The sequence below is a fragment of the Cuculus canorus genome, chromosome 3, assembly GCF_017976375.1.
Source record: "Cuculus canorus isolate bCucCan1 chromosome 3, bCucCan1.pri, whole genome shotgun sequence".
In the NCBI taxonomy this organism is placed as follows: Eukaryota; Metazoa; Chordata; class Aves; order Cuculiformes; family Cuculidae; genus Cuculus; species Cuculus canorus.
This window is the reverse complement of record NC_071403.1, coordinates 74,122,640-74,146,484: the sequence shown is the minus strand read 5'-3', so window position 1 is coordinate 74,146,484 and position 23,845 is coordinate 74,122,640. Positions and strand designations below refer to the sequence as shown.

The window sequence follows — 23,845 nt, the reverse complement described above, 5'->3', positions numbered from 1 at the left end:
AGGATTGACCTTGTCTTCTCTGATTCCCAGTCCCCAAGCCTGCCTAATGGAGAGAGCAGGAAGCCCACACCCACTGGGCTCAGCGCCCAGGGAGGCCTAGAACACACGAACAGCAAGCTGGAGTTGCTGTAGCAGCCTCTGTGTCCACCTAAACCCACCTTGACTGCAGCTGCTTCATCTCTGCTTCATTGGCTGCCTGGAAGAGAGAAGGCACTTTTGTTACTCGTCCTAGGCAAGAGATGTGTGTCAGCCCTTTCTGTGGCAACCCAGAGGGTATTCCAGAGCAAAGACAACACAGCTATTGTGTTAACATGGTGCAAAATCACCTGTCTGAGTGGTGTTACCCCCTCTCCTCCCACCCCAATTAAATGAACATGGGACCTGCAAGTCTCTATTTTTTTCTGCCTCCCTCATCTGGCCTGCCTCCAGCAGAGCTTCAATGGATTTGATCCTCTCCAGAAGCTTTGTGTTCTCCGAGCTGGCATCCTGCAGTTTCCCCTTCACATTGTCCAGCTCCAGTAACTTGGTTTTAACCTCTGCTTCAGAGCTCAGCAGCTTGGCCTGCAGTTCTGTTGGAAGAAGGGATAAGAAACACAGTAAGGTACAGGCAAACAAATCTGGAGGCTCCCCACCCTGCCCTGCTCATCCAGGATCCTTGGACAGAGAAGCTTAGCCGTGGATGCCTTCAGAAGGCACAGAGAGGGAAGGCAGGGATGCAGGACAGCATGAGAGAGGCACTCGGGTGGCATCATAAGGAAGAGACCTTAAAGATCTTCCAATTCCAACCCCCTGCCATGGGCAAGGCCACCTTCCACTAGATCAGGTTGCTCAAAGCCTCATCTAATCTGGCTTTGAACACCTCCACGGATGGGGCAGCCACGACTTCTCTGGGAAGCCCGTTCCTAGAAGAGGACCATAGAACAGCCCCACATCTTGCTGGCACCAACACTGTGCAGCCCAACTCATCCCTGGGTCTAATTGTCCTGCCCCAACCATCCCCACCAAGGACCTGGCCCTGAAAGGTCCAAGTTCACATAACAGCTCTCCCCGTCCTGATCCGAGGTCCTCACCAGCAATGCTCTGCTGCTGTCCTTTGGCTTTTTCCGCATCTGCTAACAGGCTTTTGTAGCTGCTCTGAGTTTTGCGGAGCTCATCGCTTACTTCCTCCAGCCTCTTCTGCAGTGTTGCTTCCATCTCCCTTTGGGAAATCTGCAGGGCATGAAGAGATGGCTTTCTGTAGTGTGCCAGGCACCCTGGCCAATTTGAAGCAAAGCTCCGTGTGTCACATAATGTTATTTTTAAGCAGTGGTTTGGGGGCTGCAAGTCATCCTTCCTCCATGCTCCCCCTGTGCATGAAGGGTTTTGCCTCATGCTTGCGTTTTATCATTTGCCAGCCCTCAAGTGGGAAGCAGACGACACTCAAATGCCTCAGTTCTGGGCCAAGACCACAGCCATCCTCCTTCTCCAGAGAGCTATGCTCTGAAAAAACTCTCAGATCCCTGGTCCTAACACAGAGCCTCAGCCCAGGAGGGAGAGGTACTGCCACGGTGCTTAGCGGGATGGAGACACTCAGCCACATGTTTCCACACATGGAGGAATTTTCTGTGCGGTTTGGGCCAGGGAAGACTTTTTTTTGTTCTTCCATCTTAGAAAGCAGCAGGGAAGAGGCCAGAGCAAGGCAGGCGCTTGGAGAGGGAAGGCAGAGGAGGAGTATACAGAGCATGCTGCAAACCAGCAGCTCTACAGGTACGAGTCGCACCCTTGCAGATGGAGACATCGCTTTGCATGGAGGGGACAGAAGGAGGTAAACCAGCAGCTCTGTCTGAGTGGTGCTTCCAGAACAACCAAGAAAGCTGGACTTTTGATTTTTTAAGGATTTGACCCCATACCCTCAGCTCAGAGCTCCACAGGTGACTACAGAGCACATTCTTCCCACAGGCACTCTAAACACATCACTGGCTTTACAGTCCTCCAGCTAGTGTGACTTATTTAATTAGTATTAAGGCCTGCAGCAAGCTAACAGTCCCGGAGAAGTTCTAAAAGCATGCCTAGAAGGTGATGTTTCGAGCCAGGAAACCTCCTATGTTTTGCCCATGTCACCTCCTTGCTCCGCACCTGCAAAAGCGGCAGAGGTCAAAACCAGCCCATCAAAAAGAGATGTGCGTCCCCGGGTACCCAAAAATTAAGACCAAGGATATCGAAAGCCCCTTGCTCAAGGGGCACCTCTACAAAACCTTCTTGGCATGTGCAGATAAAGGTGTCCACCATGACTGTCCCTTCATAAAGAGCAATTCATAGACCACAGCACATGTGGGAGGGACGCATCACATCCCTCACCCTGTCTGCCAGCCCTAGGCGAAAGAACTGCAAGTTCCTGGGTCAGGGATACCTGGGATCAATGCTCCCAGCTCCTGGCTTAGCTGAAGCCCAGCAGGAGTGTTTCCTCCCAGCCCAGGAAGATGCTCTTCCCTGTGTGGGAACAGCCTGCCTGCAGACAACATGCCACTGTTCCTTCACTGACAGTGTGCTCAGAAGCTTCACTTGGGAGTGTTCACACCAAAACACCCCAAAACCCCCAAACCCAGCCACACCCTGGTGACAACAAAAAAAGCCACAAGCTCTACCTCCTGCACCATGAAAGGAGAAGAACAGGCTTAACAGCTTAGTCAAGAGAGAGCACTCATGTCCACATAAGCATAGGCTGAGGGGGCCAGCAGGCTTCCTCCCTTGCCTCAGAGTATACCCAGCAACGTGCACCATCCAAGTCCCCTCCCCACCTTCACACCAGGCTCATGAGCCTCAGAACTGAGCGAGCACAGTTTCTACCTGGGCATTGTGCTCAATGGGCTTTGCTGGTGGTGCTGCAAGATGAGTATATTGCACGTGACAAACTAACGAACAAGAGGAAATTAAGAGGTTTGCAAGGCAGCTTGTTTTCCAGCCATGGATATTCTCCCTCCAAGCTCTTCCCATGGCCAAGTCCACAGATCCCATGTAATTTAGCCACCCACCCCATCTCTAAGATGGGAACAGGTTTGTGGGCGCCTGCCTGACCTGCAGCTGCTCAATCTGCTTCTCCGAGGCCACCACTTTGATCTCCCAGCTCTTCTTCTGCTGCTCCTCTTGCTGAAGCATCTCTGATTTCTCAGACAGCTCTTTCATCAGCTTGTTGCACTCCTGTCGTAACTTGGCCAGCTCAGCGTTTTGCCTGCACCAACAAAAGCAGGGTTATTTTAGCCAGTAAAGCATCTCAGATGTTACTAAGGGGGGAATCACATCCTCTTGTGGGGCTGATATGAGACTTGAAACATCTCAATGGTTGCATTCGCCTCTTTTAGGACACGCATGGTCCTTCAGGGAGGGGGTGGAAATCACTTTTGAAAAGCTGCGTTTCAATCACAGAAGACATTCCTTTCTCATGAAGTAGAGGACGCAAAGATCTCTATTTCCAGACACAAGAGGAAGCGCTCTAATCAGCTGGAGTCAGGTCTGTAATTATTTTACCGCTGTTAATCACCAGCCATTTCAGACTTCCTATCAAAAGGACTGTGAAATTCTTTTACCTGGCTCCACCACACAGGTTTCGGATCTTTGCAGCGCTACTCCCATCAAACAGCCAGCTGCATTTCTGAAGTTTGAGAGTATGCGCTCCCCTGAGGGGGGAATTGCCACAGCACCTTCTGGTCTCCTCTAGCCCCCGCCAGTGCCTGTTTGCTCTAGCATCAGCATTGATGACCCCAAAGCAGACAAGGTTTCCCCTCCTCCTGGCTTAGGTACAGACATCCTCATTTCCAGCCCTCTAAAGCCCTTTGGCAAGCTCCTCCTCACTGCCACCTCCACATCCAGCTAGATGGGGTGCCTGTGGAGACCCCAGCTTATGGAAAGCCAACCCCCAGGGTCTCCCAGAGGGAAGCCCCAGCCTCTGTCCCCAGCCTCAGCATTACTTGCTCTCCATCTGGCTGGTGGCTTGGTTGAGGGCATCCCTCAGAATGGAGTTCTCCTGCTGCAGGCGAGCCAGCTGCGTGTTAGGGCCGTTCTCCAGCTGCTCCTGCAGGGTCCGGATCTAGAAAGGCCCAAAAGAAGTTAATGCTGCTGCCAGCTCCTTTGGTCTCCCTGTGAAACCCATGTGATGAGCAAAAGAGGCGGGCAACACTGTGGAATGTCTACGGATGCCAAGAGCCCCCAGAGATCACAGAATCAAAAAGGCTGGAAAAGACCTCCAAGATCATCCAGTCCAACTATCAGCCCAAAACCACCGTGCCTACTAAACCGTGTCCTGAAGCACCACGGTCCAGAAGCACCACGGGGCCTTCCCCCTCCCCAAGGATCTGGTCCCCTCGCACACAGAATCACAGAATGGTATGGTTGGAAGAGACCATGAAGGTCATCTAGTCCAACCCCCCATCTCAGTCCTCTCCAAAAGAACACGCCTATGCCACCAAAAGCCACCCAGTAGCCAGAGAAAGGAAGATGCAGAGCACATTGAGAGGCTCACCTTGCCCTGGAGCTGCTGTGTTTCACTGACGTGGTCCTGGTAGCTGGCCTGCATGCGTGCCTGCACTGCCACAATCTCCCGCTCACGGGCTAACAGCTGCTCCTTCAGTTTGCCCTCCACAGCTGCCGCTTTGGCTCGCTCGGCCGCCAGTTCCTTCGAGGAGAAGTCACCCCCTTAGTCCTCAGTGTGTGAGTTTCCCCGCTTTAGGGGGATGCGAAACCGGTGGCCTCCTAGCTCAGAAGACTTAAAAGTCCAGCCCTTTCGGAGCTGCCCCCATGTCCAGCTATGCCGTTTAGCACTTACATTTCCTCCTGCATTTTGTTTTGGGCTCTGTGGCCACTCGATGCCACTGTTGTTCCACATTGGGCCAGCTAAGAGAAAGGAGTAAGACAGCCTGGAATTTATTTCCCCCCTGCCTGCCGCCCCAGGATCAATAACATCACACAAAGTTTGGAGCAAAGCGGCAAAATTAAAAATAAATGAATAAATTAAACACCCTAAGCTCCCATGCCAAGGAAGGGATGCTCTGTGGCTGGCTGGGCGATGCCCGGTGTGGTTTGCACAGGCAAGGGTTTAGCACAGTAGCCCATGGGATGGCTTTGCCCTCTTCTCTCCTGCAGGCAGGGAGTCAGGATTGCTACTACCAGGTCCTGCCAGCTGCAAGGCAAGAAGTGTTGTGCCCATCGTGGTGGGGTTCTGTTCCAACTCAACACCCAAGTAGAGGTGGAGGCAGGGGGCTGAGGCAGGAAAAGAGGGTGTAAATAGGATCAAGTTTCTTAAAAAGGGACTGATCAGCTCCTTCTCAGCTTAGGGGATCCATGCAAAGACCAGAAGGGATTTATTTGCCTTCCTAAAGCAGCACAAAGCTGTCATCAGGACTTCTCTCTGCTTTTTCTGCAGCTGCCAACGGGCCCCACCCCGTGGTTCTTTGGGCTGTTGCTTCCCTGAGCTGGATCAGGCTCGGGAGAGGTCAGGCAGGGATCTTCTACCCTTTTCAGGGAAAACAGCAAACAGGTGAAGGACCCAAAGAGCCCCTAGGCTTCACCTCCGAGGGGGATGAGATGCGGGTACCATGAGGTGCACCAGCATGACCACCATAAGCAGAGCTCACACCAGGGATGCTGGGAGGGCTGCACAGTACCTACCTTGCTCAGCTCCCGCAGCTTGTTTCTTGCAGCGGCTGCATCCTCCTGCTCAGTGGTGAGCTGCTTCTCCTTCTCTTCCAGCTGGCGTTTCAGGACAGTGATAGGGTCACCCTTCTGTGTGGCCTGCCAGCACAGGGTGGCACATTAGTGGGGACCACAACCCCCTGACCCATCCCCTCCACCCACACGCGCTGGATCCTGCCCTCTACTCCAAAGGAAAATTCAGCTCCAGTCTCCAAGACGAACTTTTAGGGACAGCCTGCCTGAACACAGGGATGTCCTCCCTCCACACCTCCTGAGGCTCCTGGCAAAGCCCCGGCAGTGGGTAGTCAAAACAATGCTGGCAGCCCTACCGTGTGCCAAGTGTCCTGGACGATGCCTGCTTTCTCCGACAGGATCTCAATGAGCTGCTGGGCCTCCCCCTCACTGAACACCGTGCTGCTCACAGTGGAAACGAGTGTCTTGTAGGGCAGGTAAAGGGGCCCATCCGTATCTGTGGGTGCTACGGAGGAGAGAAGGAGGGGTTAGGACTGCTTATGCCAACAGCAGAACTGAGTAGCACCATCTCAGTTGGCTTCAGCCCTGCAATTGCCATTTCAAACCAGCACCCACCTGGAATTCCTCAGTCAGGTTTGATACCTCTCTGAGACACCACTCTGCTAAATCAGGAAAGCCAAGGAGCATCAGGGACCATGATGCTGCTGTAGGACCACAGTACACATAGTCATGATGGATAGGGCATGGTGGGCAAGGGGGTTTAGGAGTTCCTGCACTGTTATCTATGGCCCAGTGGGCTAATTTTCCTAAAAAATCCCAGGGAAAAAAAGCAGTTTGGACTCCAGTAGCTCCAGAGTATGTAAAGCCATGAACACCAGGGCCTCCTGAACACAGACCTCAGAACCCCCAAGCAGCAAGGTCAGAGAAGGAGGAGGAGGTGCTGCTGGCATCAGAGCAGATTCTCCCTGGAGAGGAGCCTGTGCTGGAGCAGTTTCATCCTAAAGGACTGCAGCCCACAGAAGGCCCCACGCTGGAGCAAGGGAAAGGTGTGTGGAGGAAGGACCAGCAGAGAGAAGCTGTTGTGGACTGCCCACAGCTCCCATCCCCTTGCACTTCTCCAGGAGAGGAGGTAGAGGAGTTGAGAGGGAAGGAGCAAAGTTCAGCGTGGAAAGAAGGTCAGCGGAGGAAGGTTTTGTTTTAATTTTGTCTCAGTTCCTCATCTATTTTAATTGGAAATAAATTCATAGAATCTTAGAATGGTTTTGGCTGAAAGGGACCATTATGGATCATCCAATTCCACCTCCCTATCACGAGCAAGGAAAACCTCCCACTGCATCAGGTTGCTCAAAGCCCCATTCAATCTGGGCTTGAACACCTCCAGGGATGGGGCAGCCACAACTTTTCTGGGCAACCTGTGCCAGTGCCTGATCACCCTCATCGCAAAGAATTTCTTCCTAATGTCTACTCTGAATCTTCCTCCTTCCAAGCCATTCCCCCGTCTCTCCCCAGCTTTCCTGTAGCCCCTTTCAGTACTGGAAGGCTGCTATAAGGTCTCTCTGGAGCCTTTTCTTCTCCAGGCTGAACAAGCCTAACTCTCTCAGCCTGTTCTTAAATGGGATGTGCTCGGATCAATTTGTGGCCTCCTCTGGACTCACTCTAACAGATCCGCGTCCTTCCTGCACTGAGGACTCTAGAACTGAATGCAGGACTCCAAGTGAGGTCTCATGAGAGCAGAGTAAAGGGGCAGAATCCCCTCCTTTGTCCTGCTGGTGACATTATTAAATAAAACTAGTTTTCTCCAAGTTGAGTCTGTTTTTCCTGTGATAGTAACTGCTAAGAAATCACTCTATCTTGACCCATGGGCTTCCCCATCTTATTTTCTACTCCGTGAGTGAGAAAGCGGCTGAGTGGGTGTTTGGCTGTCAGCTGCAGTCAAGCCACCACAGAAAGAGAGTGGTAAAGAGGGAATGCCAAGAAGCTCCAGCATTCACTGTTTCCTCCTGGCTTCTGGTAGACCCATTTGGGATGGCACCACTAAGCCCTGGCAGTAGCAGAGTGTCTCACCAGCAGCAGCCACTTCCTAGCAGCGCAGCAGGGGCAGCTTGTGCAACCAGGGCCCTAGATCTTGGCTCACACTTCACTCACACCAACAACAGCAAGGATGCAGGATGGCTCATCACATCCTCTGCCCCAGTCCCGTGGGGTGGAGGGACCCACCAAGAGAAATTTTGCCCATCTCTCACTGGTGTTGCGCAAGTGAGCCTTGCACAAGGCGGGCACAATGCAAACTCCACCTTGCAGCTGGCAAACGGAGCCAGGGCAGCCTGCCAAGCCGCAGCAACAAGAAGCCTATGTTGTAGATGAGGCCACTTGCAGAATCAGAAACCCCGCACCTTGCTGAAGGAAGTCGCGAAATAAGAAGCAACCATATGGCAAAGCCGCCATGGGAAAGCACAGCAGGAACAAGGGGTCTGAAGAGACGCTTCTCAAACCCAAAGGGATATAGGAGACACAGACGGCCCCTGCGTGGTGCCCCACACCTGGCAGGCTGCAGCCCACACAAGGCACCAGCAGGTATTCCATGGGAGAGCATGACTCCTGCTGTCACAGTGAATGAGCTTGGATCTGAGTACACACCAACCACTTGCAAGTTTTTGTGCAATGAGTAGGCTAAAAATGAACAACACATGAGAAAAATACCCCAAGCTTATCTTAGAACCATAGAATCATAGAATGGATGGGGTTGGAAGGGACCTTAAAGATCACCCAGTTCTAGTCTCCCTGCCATAGTCAGGGACATTTCTTACTGGATCAGGTTGCACACAGCCCCATCCAACCTGGCCTTGAACATCTCCAGGGATGGGGCAGCCACAACTTCTCTGGGCAACCTGTGCCAGTGTCTCACCACCCTCACAGGAAAATATTTCTTCCTAAGATCTCATCTAAATCTCCCCTCTTTCAGCTTAAAACCATTCTCCCTCATCCTTTCAGTGCACTTCCTGATAAAAGTCCCCTTCCCAGCCTTCCTGTAGCCCCCGCAGGCAGCAGTGGTTGCTCAAATCATTTCAAACCTCACCATTGTGTGGAGATGGCCTTTAGTAATACCCTGTCCTCAGAGGAGCAAGTACAAGGATTTTAACCCAACTTTGGAGACCAGCAGGTTCAAAACATCCCGTTTAGTAGCCTCTTCCAAAACATGTGTGTGGAAAATGACAGTTTACACAGCAGCTTATGTTTGGGTGTCCTGGAGAAGGCTGGCAAGTAGGGGTGTCTTTGGTTGGGTTTTTTTTTAGATAAATAAATGAAATCTCTGTGCATCACATCACTTCCGTGAGAACACCTAAGAGATTTCTCCCACATATCCATATGGGAACACTTCAACAGGTCTGAATACACTCACATCTTTAGTGCCTGTAACTATCACTTAACCAAAAATAAATGCCAAATTGCCCACACTGCTGCAATGAGAGGCAAGAATCCAGCTACAGAGCTATTCGTCTCCTCCAGACACCTATTTAGATGCTGAGGAGATTCGGGACCACCTTCTTTAACCTCTTCCACCTCTGAGTCAATCATGTGAGGCATGAATGATGATGGGCAAAGTTTTCCCTTTGATATGACATATCCAAAGTCGCTTCCTGCTAACTATCCCATGATCAATCCCACACCTTCAGTACACTACCCTCCAACAAGTTGCTTTTCACCTTCACTTAACTAGGAGGAAACTCTAGCGGTGACCCATATTCCCATAGAAGAAAAGCTCCAGTGTGCTTTTAATCATAGAATCGTGGAATAGTTTGGGTTGGAAGTGACCTTAAAGCCCATCCAGTTCCAACCACTCTGCCTTGGGCAGGGACACCTTCCACTCAATCAGGTTGCTCAAAGCCTCATCCAACCTTGGTCTGGGTGGAGGGGCAAAACATGTCATCTTGACTTTTCACCCAGATGTCCAGCGCCTTGGCAGACACTCCCCTCCTGCAGGACCTCACAGCTCCCAATCATTCTCAGTGTGCAGAGCCAAGAGGAACCTGTAGCTCTCCCACATCCGTGTGCTGGGCCAAGGAGCCAAGCACCAAACAGGGGTACCAGATGCAAAAGGCAACACATTAAAGAGTGAAAACAATTCAATAAGCTTTTGACCTCAACTCTATTTCTAGCCTGGAGAAGAGGAGGCTGAGGGAAGACCTTATTGCTCTCTACAACTACCTGAAAGGAGGTTGTGGAGAGGAGGGAGCTGGCCTGTTCTCCCAAGTGACGGGGGCAGGACAAGGGGGAATGGCCTCAAGCTCCGCCAGAGGAGGTTCAGGCTTGACATCAGGAAAAAATTTTTCATGGAAAGGGTCATTGGGCACTGGCAGAGGCTGCCCAGGGAGGCGTTTGAGTCGCCTTCCCTGGAAGTGTTTGAGTCGCCTTCCCTGGAGGTGTTTGAGGGACGGGTGGACAAGGTGCTGAGCAGCATGGTTTAGGGAATGTTAGGAATGGTTGGACTCGATGACCCAGTGGGTCCCTCCCAACCTAGTGATTCTATGATTTTATGATTCTATTTCCCCCCCAAGAGAATTACAGTCCAGTACAGGTGTTTTCCACCCACCTTCCCGTTGGCACACATGATACATGTCACCAGAAACAGCCTTTCTACAGCTGCCTTTTCCAACAGTGAAGAAGAACAAAGATCTCAGAATGGGATAACTCCATTTCAACAGTACCAAGATCTAACAGCACTGAGATGCCCTGCTGGCTGACTCAACGGGGATATATAGAGAAGAATTTGGCCTTACCTGCCTCAGTCTTCTTCTTGGATGCAGCCTTCTTCTTGATAGGCCCATCATGTTTCTGCTCCTCGTGAGTAGGAGGAGCATCAGTTTTCTTAGTGGTGGTGGAGTTGACGACTGGAGCACTTTGCTGTGTGCCAACTGGTAGCACGGCTACAACGGGCACCTCCTTAAGGGTCACCTCCAAGATGGGAGCACTTTTGGGGACACTGACAGGAGGTGAAGACAATACCGGGCTAGGAGCAGGCTCTACCTTTAACACCTTCTTCTCCTTCTTCCTCTTCTCTTTAGGTGACGAAGCAGGTTTCTCCTTTTTCTCCTTTTCCTGGGGAGCCACTGACACTGCTGCAATCGGAGGCTCAACAGTTACAGGCTCAGACATCACAGTAGGCTCAAGAACCACATCCTTGGGAGAGTCTGTCACTTCCTGAGTCAGCTGCTGCTCTGGGATCTTTCCATTAGGTTTATCTTCCTTTTTCTTTGCTTTACCCTTTTTCTCAACAGGTTTCTCTTTCTTCTTTTTCTCCGTTTTCTGCTGTTGGGTCTTCTCAAGCTCTTTGCGTTGCTTGGCCAAGGCTTCCTCGTAAGATGTCTCCTTCATGGAGAAGGTGGATACTAGGAGGATCCCAATGGCTGAGATCACCATAAAACCTCCAAAGACCATAACACCCAATGTCTGAGGGTCATACACATCCATCCTGCCTTATTCTTCTGTGCCTGCAAGACACCAGAACAACAGTTAGTAGGGGGGAAAAAACAAAGATGCAACAGCCTCTCTGAGCAGGGAGTTTCATACGGACACTTGTCTCTCCAAACAGCACCATGTAGTGAAGAGACAAATGTTCAAGATTCATACACCCTTGGTAAAGGCCAAGTGTCCACACAACCCCTAGTTTGTCCTCCTCTGCTTCGTTGCCTATGCATAGTGGTCTCGTCGTACAACAGTGACTCATTTCACCAGCTGGAGCATCTCCAGGAGAACCACAGGAGGGGAAGAAAAAGACAGGGGTGAGGTCAGAGACAGACATTACGTGTCCAGTAGAATGGTTTTCCATGACCCTTGCATGGTGCGGCCTCGCAGCAGTAACAGAGCCCCTTCTCAGACTGGTGCAGATTAACCAAGATCTGGGCTCTCCTTGGAGCACCTGGCCTTTTCATTGCACCCAAGCATATATCCAGGTCTCAACTTTGGAATAAAACATCCTCCTGGAAGAAGAAAGCATGTACAGGAGAGCTTTCTCCAACTTTGCAGCAGCCCTGGCCTTCTCCTTTCCCACCTGCACCCTGTGGCACTCCTGGTTTCTGTCCAGACTGGCAGGGAGGATATGCAGTGACTGCATCTCACTGGGTAGCTCCCAATGATGAGAGACAACCCACCAGCAATTCTGCATCCACAGACACCACACAGAGAACCAAGTCACAACTATTTCCTCGAGGTGCTAATACCTATAGAAGTCATAAGTTCAAGATAGAAAACAAAAGGAAAAGAGCACGATCATTAATTATCTCACCCCCAACAGATATCCACAGGAAGAAGTGAGACTTGTAAAGGGAACACTGGATGTGGCACTTCTCTTTCCACCTCTACCATTAGCTGGTGGGCAAACTGTGCACAGGGTCCTTCCTGCCTTCCTCTCCAGCCTCAGCTTCTACACCCATAACACAAGAAGCAGCAACCATACTGTGTGGTCTTGAGATCTGGCAGGCAGGGTGCAGCCACACATGAAGAATCAGAGAATCATAGAATCATAAGATGGTTTGGGTTGGAAGGGACCTTAAACATCATCCAGTTCCACGGGCAGGTGCTCCTTCCACTGGACCAGGCTGCCCAAGGCCCCATCCAACCTGGCCTCAAACACTTCCAGGGATGGGGCATCCATGACTTCTCCGGGAAACCTGCGTCAGTGCCTCATCATTCTCACAGGAAAACATTTCTCCCTAAGATCTCATCTAAATCTTCCCTCTTTCAGTTTAAAACTGTTCCCTCTTGTCCTGTCCCTGCACTCGGTGATAAAGAGCCCCTCCCCTGCTTTCCTGTAGGCTCCCTTTAAGTACTGCAAGGATGCTATAAGGCTGCTAAGAAAGGTACTGCTATCTCTGCTCTTCTTAATTGGTAACTGAACTCTGAACTGAGTTTCGAAGTCAATCTCCTCTCTGCTGTCCTACTCACATGGCCCCAAGGTGGCTCACAAACCCCCAGAAGCTGAAGTCAGGCAGTTAAACTGTGAAGGGGCACTTCCCAGGAGGGGCCAGGCAGCAGTTTCTCATCATTCCACCTCAAAACATAATCAGGAAAATGCTGAAAGTCCTCAGCTCTCAGAAGTTCCCATCCCCACACTTACTGCAAACACAATCAAATTTCCTCCTTAAAAGATTGTGGGTTGAGAAGGGAGGGAGGAGCTGGAAGGGGAGGAGGCAAAAATAAGAATAAAACTAAGGAGCTCAGCATCTTTTCAAAACCTCAGCGCTAGTGGGAGAGAGACCTCAGCCTTTTCCTTTTTAACAGACAGAGCAGCGAAATCGCAGCTGAATCTGCAGCTCAAAGCTGCTCATACAGTGAGGAGGTGACAGCACAATGAAAAACTCTGCTCCAACAACTGAGCAAGGGGTGCAGAGCTGAGAGGACCTGCAAAGCGACTGTATACCACAGGAGATACCCACCTGCCCAGGGAGGGATGTTTCACCCAGCAGCCCTGCCCACCTCTCCAAGCACCCTAGGTGAAGCAGGAGAGAGCTGGCAGGCAGAACGACTGCCAATGCCAGCTGGAACCAGCCTCCCCTGGCAGAGCCAACTTTCTACCCCAGGGCACCACTCGAGATCCCAGCTGATAATCCTGGCATCGCTATTTCACATCTGTCCTGGTTTTTTCAGATTTAAACGCTGTCAGACCACTCTATCCCAGCATATTTAGCACTGCATCCAAACAGGTAGCAAAGCAAGTGCTTTGGCATCATCCCCAACAGGACAGAGAGATTATCCCTAACCGCCAGGATGAAAAGGGCTGGATTTCCTCTCCTTGGCAGAAAATAAAAAGTAGGGCTGGAGACCACATACTCATGACCTTGTGCTGGTTTTAGGGCCACACCACAGCATCCAGGATCTGCTTTAGGGACAGAACAAGGTGACCTGTGTTCCTCACCCCAACACATCAGTAAAAGGAAACCTTTCCTGACCTCACACCACCATAGCTTCATATTTAGGTAAAAATCATAGAATTATTAAGGTTGGAAAAGCTCTCCAAGATCATCCACTCCAACCGTCAGCCCAACACCACCATACCTACTAAACCATGTCCCAAAGTGCCACATCTATGCGCTTTTTGAACACCTGTGGGGATGGTGACCTCACCACTACCCTGGGCAGCCTGCTCCAACGCTTCACCACTCTTTCCATAAAGAAATTTGTCCTAATAGCCAACTTAAACCTCCCCTGGCAAAACTTGAGGCCATCTCATCTTGTCCTACCACTTGTTACTTGAGAGAAGGGCAATGGCATCACCGAGCATTGCCAAATGCACTCCAACCCCACCAGCTGCTACTGCCACCTCCAAAAGCAGCTGGATGGAGCCCAAAGAGGATGAGAACAGCGCAAAAAAACCAAAACCTTGCTAACAGAGGCACCAGCATGCACAGGATGAATGTGAGGGGACAGTGTTCTTACGCAGAGACCTGGATTGTGAAGTTGATGAGATGGCAGTGCAAGATGCAGTGCCGTGCAATCGGGGCCCTCTGTCTGCCCCACATCCCACCCCACACTGTTGTCCCCCGCAAAGCACTTACAGGCAGCGTGTCTGAGCCCCACGCTCCCTCTCCCTTGCAGGTAGCCTCACCCAGCCCCACTGCAGTAAAAGCTGCCCGTACCTTGCCTTCTCTCAGGCTTTACAGCCGGGGTGAGATAACAATGCAGATTAGCATTAAAGTCCTTCCTCGGTAAACAAAACCAAACAAACAACCACCTCCCCAAAAAATAAAATCCATACAAGAAAAAAAAGCATCCCAGAGGACCTGTGGATTCTCATACCCACTGGAAAAGCCATGTCAGCAGCTAGAGCTTGTGAAAGCATCCACGATGCTCACACAGGCCACTCACAAGCTCCCACCAGTGGACCAGAGAAACTCTGCGCTGTTCCCAAGGACAAGCATGCTGGAAGACAATCCAAAATGAAGAACGGGAGATACCAACCAGGTAGCAATGACTCCTAGCAGTGCTATCCCAGCAAAGGGAAACTTTGGTCCTGTCTCAATGCTTATGCATCACAGCCCACAGCTCGTCCCAGCTGACTCGGCACTGGTTCCAAGGAGCAAGTTCTACCAGTAGCGTTCCTCCTATGGTCAAATCTTGGCACACATCAGCCTAACACCTAGTTCAGGGACGAGCCCATCACTCCGGCAACATAAAGACGGTGGCAGGCTGTACACACTAACACACACGCTTAAGTCAAACCAGGCTAGCTTTGGCATCTGGGGGACAAGGAAAAGTCTTCCTCCAGGAACTTCCTGATGCATAAATGCAAGACACAATGCACTGCAGCCTTAGCATCAGGGGCTACTTTGGCATTTCCTGACCTCACTGCCTTCTCCCTTTGAAGGGCTAAAACTTTACCCTGGATTTGCAGAGCAAGATACAGTCCCCACCACAAGTGCAGTAGCCGGAGCATGCAAGCCTTGCTCTTTGGCAGGAAAGCCCTCCATGCTTCCCACCTGCAAAAAGCCTTAGCCAGGCTATGGAAAAATAGGGCACTAAAAGTACCACTGCTTGTCTGCTCATGGATGCCTAGAGGATAGTTTCACATGTATAGGTTCAGCTGGCCAGCCAGGCTTTGAAGAGGCTTGAAGACTTCAACATCATCCACTCTGTACCTTCTGGTCCTCCACGAGACTTTGGTCCTACAATGGCACATTTCAATCTGATGCCCAGGCTGTTTTGGGAGAGGGTTGTGTGCATAAGTGCTGCATAGACGCCATCAGCTATTGGAGTCCACGTTCAAAAAATCAAGTTCAAGTGCAACACTGAGCATATTTACCTGTGTAAAGTTTCCTAAGAAGGATCACCCTCCACTTCTCACTCAGCCAAAACAGTGGAAATCATCAAATACACCCATATGCAAACTCCTTTCCCAAAACAGACTGTTCGATAAAGCTTTACACCACCACCAGAACAGGAATAAGGTGGACAACTGGTATTTCTCTTGGCTTTCCCATGTAAAAGAGCCAGCTGAAACACTGTGCTCAGACTCTTCCATTCCTACCGCTTTTTCTTGTTATCCATCAAACTTCTCAACATTCCAGATAACCGCTCAGAAGACCTGATCTCCCTCGCCACCCTGCACGTGCAGTCACATCTGTTTGCCCTGAGCAAAGTTCAACTCACCCTAAGGAAACAAAACCAGTAAACCACTCAGCCTTGCTGGATTTTCCAATGCCAAAAGATTTCCAGGGTGAACCAAGCCACATACAAACAGCAGATGGGAAAAGATGCTCTTTGCAAGCAGGACACTGTTCTCACTGCAATCCAAGGCTTTGCCATAGTGTCAGGGCAGCGTCTCAGGTTAGAGCAATGGAGAAGAGGTGATGGGGTATTGGAGGGCAGAGAAAGAGTGAACTGAGTTTGCACACAGGCCACAGCAACGACTGCCTGCGAGGCACCTGCAGCTCCCTTTCCTCCACAGCATTTCCGAGCAGGTTAAAAAAGGCAGCTAGAAAGCTCTTCCCTCCTTGTAACAAGAGGGCAGAGACATGGCCAGGGACAGTGTTCCTCCAGCACTTAGGAGGATGAGGGAGAGGGAACCAGGAGGCCTGATGCTGCCTGTAGCAGGGCAGCCTGGCAGTGGGAGAAGGCAGCAACACCACTAGCAGATAAAAGACAATCTCCAGATACTTCTGGAGTTCCTCTCTCAGCCCTGCTAAAATAGAGAGAGACAAAAATTAAAACCAAACAAGAAAAGCCCGTGTGTGGCAAGCAGCTCCTGCCCGCAGCCTCTGTTTAAATACACTTTCTGAGTAAGTGACTGTGCATTTCCAGCCTCCCGGCGGCATGTGTTACTCCACACAGCAACTCCAGATCAGCTGCTGTGCCGATCGTCAAGAGTTATAGCTCGACTTAATTGAACGTGTCTTAGCGCTCCATTAGCTCTTGTAGCACGGCAGCAGCAGCCAAGGCCTTTGGCAGTGCTGCCAGCTCCCTTCCTAAGCCTTGGAGTGGGAAAAAAGGCAGAAAAAACATATACATACACACAACGAGAGCATAAGAGCACCATAACCCAGCTTATTGGTTAATCGCTGCAGCAGCTATTACAAATCATAGAAAGGTTTGAGTTGGAAGGGATCTTAAAGCCCACCCAGTTCCAACTTCCTGCCATGGGCAGCGACACCTTCCACTGGACCAGGCTGCTCAAAGCCTCATCCAACGTGGTCTTGAACACCCTCAGGGATGGGGCAGCCACAACTTCTAGGCAACCTGTGCCAGTGCTTCAGCACCCTCACAGTCAATAATTTCTTCCTAAAATAGAACTTAAGTCTCCCCTCTTTCAGCTTAACAAATTTTCTCTCCCCTCCTCAGCCTTCATCAGCTTCTGCTTGGGGTTCACGTCTTAGGTAGCACCCCACTTTGCTCCAATCTTTCCATCTGTTTCCTGGTGATGTGGGCAACGGGAGGGGAACGAGAGAAAGAGAAGCAGAAAGGAAACGAGGAGAGCGGAGAGGAAAGCTGACATTTGGGGTGAGGAGGCTGCTCTCTCGCGCATGGCCACGTGTGCAGGCGCACACTCTTCCCACTGGATCACTTCCCCCAGCTGGGGTGAAGAGCAGAATATCCTGCCAGCAAACCCTCTTGGAGAGCTGGTGACATCCAGTTGGGAAAGACACCGTGGTTTTTTAGAGTCTCTGCCTCTCTCCAAACGCTTTGAGCAACACTGCACCCCACGCTGCTGGGGGGTCTCCCAGGGCAAGGAGAGATATTTTGGGGGGTGCATGGGGGCTCAGTTAAAGGGAAATAAATAAATAAATAAATAAATAAGGAGCGACCGCTTGTGACCTTTTGCAAATGTGCTTAATCAGCTTAATTAGTTTCATTAAGGCAAGGGGAATGGGGTTTGAGCGCTGCGGGGCTGGGACCGAGGAAAGTGGGGGACTGAGAGTGGGGATGCGGGAGCCTACGGGGCTGGGACAGTGGGGAAACAGAGGAGCTGGGACCGGGACGGGGATGGGAGCGGGGGGACCCGCGGGACCGGGATCGGGATGGAGGGGGGGGGGGGGCGGTGGCGATGCGGGGCCCCTCCCTCCTCTTCCCCCCCTCTTTTCCCGGCCGTCCCCGCCGCCATTCCGCACCGCCTTCACCATTCATCCACCCGACGCCCCCCTTTCCCCTAAATCCTGAATCCCACCCTTTCTCTTTTCCCCCATTCCCACGCAGCCCCTTCCCCGCTCCACATCTGCTGACACCGGGGGGGGGTGGGGGGAGGGGGGGAGAGGAGGGGGGGCGGGATGTTGGGAGGTCCCCTCGCAGCGTGTGGGAGGAGGTGGAGAGGGATCCCGTGGGGAAAAGGAGGGCGGCCGGTGCCTACCCACCCGTGCCGGGTCGCGGTCCCTCCTCGCCGGCGCGGCCCGTGTGGAGTCGTGGCACTTTTCCGCCGCCGCTGATCTCGGCCGCTCCCGCCCCGCCCCGTCCCGCCCCGCAGCCCCGCGGCGGGACCAGTCAGAGCACGGGGAGGGACGGGACGGGACGGGACGGGATGGGATGGGTTGGAATGGGAGGGGAAGAGGCTGTGAGGCGTGTAGTCCCCGCTGGTGGGGGTTCCCCACCGCCGCGGCGCTGGAGCTGGGGTGGGGTACCAAGTAGCACCGGGATGCGGGGACCTCGCAGAGCTTTATCCCAGCGTTTTTCCCTGTGGATTGAGTCAGAGAATCGGAGAATCGCTGGGTTGGAAAAGATCTTTGAGATCATCAATCCCAACTCTACCTGTCCAGTACTAAATCATGTCCCTAAGCACTTCAGGGCAGCCTGATCTAGTGGGATGTCTCTGCCCAGGGCAGGGGGAGTGGAACTGGATGGGCCTTAAGGTCCCTTCCAACACTAACTATCCTATGATTCTATGATTCATCTACTCATCTTTCAAATCACTCCAGGGATGGGGACTCCAGCACCTCCCTACGCAGCCTGGTCCATTGCCCGATAACCCAACCAAGTTGCCACGGATTGGTGCGAGTCGCGTGTGGGTGAGGGTGTCAGCACAAGCCCTAAGGCAGGGCTGGGAGAGGATGGGATGTGGAACCTGTGGGGGTCCCTGTAAGGAATGGGGATGCAGGAGTTGGAATTGGGACCAGTGTTTAAAATCGTTGTCGGAGACGTGGACAGGGGGATAGAGGTGCTCAGGGATGTGGTTTAGTAATGGACAGGTATGGTTGGACACGATGATCTCAAAGCTCTTTTCCAACCAAACAATTCTATGATTCTGTCCTTGAGGGCACCCTCAGCAAGTGAAGCTGGGGAAGGGTCTGGAGCACAGCTGATCTGTGAGCACAGAACATGATCATCCTCCTGTACTCAGCACTGGTGAGGCGGCACCTCTAATCCTGTGTTCGGTTTTGGGCCCCTCACAACAAGAAGGACATTGGGGGTCTGGAGTGTGTCCAGAGGAGGGGAACAGAGCTGGAGAAGGGTCTGGAGCACAGGGATCATGAGAGAAACAGAGGGCACTGAGGTTGCTTAGCCTGGAAAAGAGGAGGCTGAGAGGAGACCTCATTGTTCTCTACAGCTCCTTCAAACGAGGTTGTAGCAAGAGGGTCTCTTCTCCCAAGTAACAAGTCATAGGATGAGAGGAAATGGCCTCAAGTTGCGCCAGTGGAGATTTAGATTGGCTATTAGGACAAATTTCTTTACTGAAAGAATGGTGAAGCATTGGAACAGGCTGCACAGGGAAGTGGTGGAGTCTCTATACCTGAAGGTATTCAAAAAGCACGTAGATGTGACACTTTGGGACATGGTTTAGCAGACACGGTGGTGTTCGGCTGACAGTTGAACTGGATGATCTTAGGGGGCTTTTCCAACCTTAATGATGCTATGATTCTAAGTTCACCAACAACACCAAGCTGCGTGGCACAGTTGACACGCTGGAGGGAAGGGATGCCATCCAGAAGGACCTAGGCAGGCTTGAGAGCTGGGCCCCTAAGAACCTCATGAAGTTCAAAAAGGACAAGTGCAAGGTCCTGTAGCTGGGTCAGGGTGAGCACAAGCACTATGACAGGCTGGGCAGAGAATGAATTGAGCGCAGTCCTGAAGAGTCCTGAAGGATTTGGGGGTATTGGTGGATGAGAAGCTCTACAGGAGCCAACAATGTGTGCTTTCAACCCAGAAAGTCAACCGTATCCTAGGCTGCATCCAAAGTGTGACCATCATGTCAAGGGAGGGGATCCTCCCCCTTTACTCCACTCTCGTGAAATCTCATCAGGAGCCTTGTGTTCAGTTCTGGAGTCCTCAGCATGGGAAGGACATGGGTCTGTTAGAGCGAGTCCAGAGGAGGCCTCAAAGATGATCCAAGGGCTGGAGCACCTCCCATTTGAGGACAGGCTGAGAGAGTTGGGCTTGTTCAGCCTAGAGAAGAGAAGGCTTTTGGTAGACCTTATAGCAGCCTTCCAGTACTGAAAGGGGCTACAGGAAAGCTGAAGAAGGGCTCTTTATCAGAGATAGCATGAGGTGGGATGGTTTTAAACTGAAATACACAGATTGCACCAACTACATTTTTCATCCAAAGTTTCTGGGCTGGGGTTGGAATATGTCTCCCATTCCTCCACATCTTCAACCAAGCTCAAAGCCATTTCTCTCCCTTTCCTGCTTCTGCCTGGCCGTGCTGTAGTGCACACTCTACTTTTGGCACTTGCTAGACTCTGACTGTGGAGTGAGAAATGGATTTATTATAAAAGTGGCTGGGAGGAAGCGATAATTCAACATCACAGGACAGGCTGTCAGGATCTTCCAGCCTCCTGCCAGCTTTCTCCTTGCAGCACCTTCCTTGGGGCACCTATGTTATCACGTTTCAGTGACCAGACCTTCTCAGGGACAGCAATCAGGGCTGCTGTCCCTGTGATCCCTGGGATTTACAGCAGCTGCCACCACAGTGTTGCCCCTTGCGCAGAGAACAAGCCATGCTATTGAGGCTGGGTTGCAGACAGGCAGCAGGTCCTGCCCGCAGCCTGGTACATCTCGACACAACAGCAAGGAGAATAAATGACTGTTTCAGGAAGGCTGATGTGATGGAAGAAAAGAAAAAACGTGCTAAAGGAGAAACTTTTTGGCTAACTACTGTAATACAGCTTGTGCAGAGGGATCTGAAATAGGCACAAACACTTCTATTCTCACATTTATGAGAACTTGGAGACTTTTGGGGGCTTTCTACATGCTGCAGGCAAACTGGGCAGAGCAGGTCTTCCCACCACAAGCAGGATGGGACTGGGAAGTCCCATGGATGCAAAGGTTGGCCATAGGCAGAGAGTAGTCCAAAATTCAGCCCTTCAGACAAAAGCACAAATGTTTGGGATCCAGCCCTGCCCTAGTGCTCTGAGATCATCAGCTCCTTTAACCCACTAAGGATCTTCTCCAAACTAAATTGCTTGGAAGCAGGGATGCAGAGTCTGAACAGCATTGAGGTCTCAAGCCTCACAGGTCTCCATTTCCCCAGCTGCAGCCATGGTGGAACAGGCAGCTGGGCACCCTGCTCAGCCACCCACCTTGCCTTGAACATCCCTGTGGAGTTATCTCATGCCAGCTGCATGTGGGAGATGCGGGCCTGGGCTGTCTCAAGCTCTCTCAGCAAAGCACTGTGTACTTCATTATTCTCTGGGGCAAGGACTGGCATGCACGGCCCCAGCCAAGCACCCAGGGCTTGGTGACATGAGCTCACTCTTACTGTCTCTGGCCAAATGTACAACTGAGTGTCTGCTTTATCATGGAACAATGAGGGCAGAGTGAGGGACGTGTGTGGGGAAATGCATAGTGTGGGGTGAAACCCTGGGCAGGCAGAGCTGAGATGTGAACCTCTTCCACCATGGCATGGAAGTGCTCAGAGGATGGTTTCATCTGCTCCTTCCCCAGCTGTGTTTCAGATCTGTAGATGGTTGTCTGAAACCCTTGTTTACTCACTGCTCACTCTCACCTATGCATCTCAAAGCTGTTCACCCCACAGCACTCCTCCCAGCATCCACTGTCACCACTCCCCACTTCTCAAGACATCAAGCATACACCTCCCACCATGGTGTTTCCATCTGATTCTGTCACCATGCTGCTGATTCAGGCCACTGGGACATAGAATCATGGAATGGTTAGGGTTGAGAGGGACCTTAAAGCCTTTCCAGTTCCATATCCCTCTTTTGTTGAGGGTTCCAGAACTGGACATCGCACTCCAGGTGGTGTCTCACGGAAGTGGGCCCTATATTATCAGTATAATTTACTTTCAGCCCATATCGAAGGAGTTCTCCCTAACTACCAGTTCTCCCAACTGCTGCCCAGAGGCAGCGTCCAGCTCAGATCCAGAGGTCTGTGTACCCTGCTGTTAAAGCAACCAAAGTGCTGGCAATTTTCCATGGTCATCTTCACCACTAGAAAGTTTTTCTTGGGTTCAATATGAAAATCCCTTGCTCCAGCTCAAGTTTTTCAGTTCCTAGTTATTTTCGCATCCACAAGTCTTTGGCTGTTGGTGAAGAAGCTGTTGTTTAGCCCTGGAATGGCTCCAAATCTTTCCACTGGAGGTATTAGTTATCCTAAATTCATAACCATCGCTGGGGTATTTTTAGCTCTGTGCAGCAGTCGTCAAACAAACCCTGCCACAAGGTCTGCAGTACTCCCTGACGTACCTCATAGTCCTGCTTCTGCAGAAGGTCCAGGCTCAATCACACTGAGACAACCATGAAATCCTACCTGAGGAGCAGCCAGGACTGCAACCAAGCACCTTGTCCCATCCCAATGCAATCTGCGTCCAGGCTGCAGCTAAGCATGCAGACAGACACTTCTGTTTTCTTACAGGAGAGCAGCCAGCTCTGCACAGACTCAGTGGTGCATTTCGATCCTGAGCCCTTGGGGAGGTGGAGAGGCTCCTGCCACCCTCACTCTGACCATGGAATACTTACTGCTACAGAAATACATCAAAAAATGGCACGAACGAGAGCAGAGGAATCCTTTACTCCAGATTTGGCTGCTGCCTGTACTATGGACATTGTCTACTAGCTGGGTTGATCCTCCGAGCAGCCCCACATCCACACTTGATCCCTTTGGAGACTCTGGAAGCAGCATATCCTTTTTTATAACAGCAGGGATCAGTACATTTGGCCTCCCCTCAGCCCCCTGGCTGTCCCTCCCAGCCCACATGCCTTGCGAAGTGCTTGCTTGTCTGGGTTTAATAAGCAGCAGCTCTGCTCCAGCAGTGGAAACTGGAGGTGAATGCTACAGTGAAGCATGGAGCAGGGTCATAATATGACCACTGGGAGGTGGAGGTAACAGATTCTGGGTCATTCCTCTCCTTCCTCGCCCATGTTTCTGTAGCACTGCTGAGGTTTGGATTAGACTGTGCACCACACCACAGCTTTGCCTGCATCTGGAGCAAGGTATGCCCTGGCCTTCCTCCTTTTTCAACCCAACTCCAGATGGGCTTGGGAAGTACCACCTAAAAATGAGCTATGGACATGCAAGAGACTCCCACTTCAGTGGGCTGGCAGCCAGAGACCAGCGGGACAGTCCAGACCGCAGGGAGTACTAAACTCACTAAACTCACGGTGTTCAAATGTCAGATCCCTACTCTGCTGCTTCCCCATCCCCTCAGCTCCACTCTGCGAGATGCTTCAAACACTGATGGGAGGACTGCTAGCTGGGGAGTTATGGGGTGGGAGGCAGCAGTGCCCCTCGGGAAGTCCACACAGCTCCCAAAAGCCTCTGTCATTCCCTAGTGGGGAATTCACCACTGGGCTACTAACCTCTAAGCAGCTGGTAGCCACTGAGCCAAGGACATGCACCTACCCAGCCTGCCTTTCAGGTGAAAAACCTTAGTTGCACAGCTGCTGAAGGTCATAGAATCATAGAATCGTTTGGGTTGGAAGGGACCTTAAAGATCACCCAGCTCCTACCCCCCTGCCATGGGCAGGGAAACCTCCCACTGGATCAGGTTGCACAAAGCCCCATCCAACCTGACCCTGAGCACCTCCAGGGATGGGGCAGCCACAGCTTCTCTGGGCAACCTGTGCCAGTGCCTCACCACCCTCACGATAATAGGTTTCTTCCTAATTTCTTCCCTGGAGTCAAGGGTGGGTTTTGGCAGAAGCCAAGTTCCACAGATGGCTCCCAGTTTGGAGATCTCTCATGGGTTGATGAAAAGTGTTGCTATGACACATGTGAACCTCAGAGGTGAGGCCACAGCAGTTGGCAGTAAAGTCCTGCAACTTGCAAAGTGACTTTA

At 51.6% G+C, this 23,845-nt stretch overlaps 1 protein-coding gene across 2 annotated transcripts in view; it reads right to left on the bottom strand.

Annotated features, from left to right (window-relative positions):
* The window catches only part of RRBP1 (ribosome binding protein 1), a 28,678-nt gene extending 10,554 nt beyond the window's left edge, over nucleotides 1–18,124 (bottom strand). Inside the window, exons 1-10 of one of the 2 annotated variants that reach the window (XM_054062498.1) lie at nucleotides 17,976–18,124; nucleotides 10,416–11,126; nucleotides 5,994–6,142; nucleotides 5,641–5,763; nucleotides 4,496–4,648; nucleotides 3,945–4,063; nucleotides 3,055–3,208; nucleotides 1,071–1,209; nucleotides 382–569; nucleotides 159–196 (exon numbers count right to left, since the gene is read on the bottom strand). In XM_054062498.1, coding sequence (XP_053918473.1) covers nucleotides 159–196; nucleotides 382–569; nucleotides 1,071–1,209; nucleotides 3,055–3,208; nucleotides 3,945–4,063; nucleotides 4,496–4,648; nucleotides 5,641–5,763; nucleotides 5,994–6,142; nucleotides 10,416–11,106 — 1,754 coding nt within the window. In that variant the 5' untranslated portion in view covers nucleotides 11,107–11,126; nucleotides 17,976–18,124. The remainder of the gene's footprint in view (nucleotides 1–158; nucleotides 197–381; nucleotides 570–1,070; nucleotides 1,210–3,054; nucleotides 3,209–3,944; nucleotides 4,064–4,495; nucleotides 4,649–5,640; nucleotides 5,764–5,993; nucleotides 6,143–10,415; nucleotides 11,127–17,975) is intronic. The other variant, XM_054062499.1, reaches the window with a different exon arrangement.
* Between the last annotated feature and the right edge of the window lie 5,721 nt (nucleotides 18,125–23,845).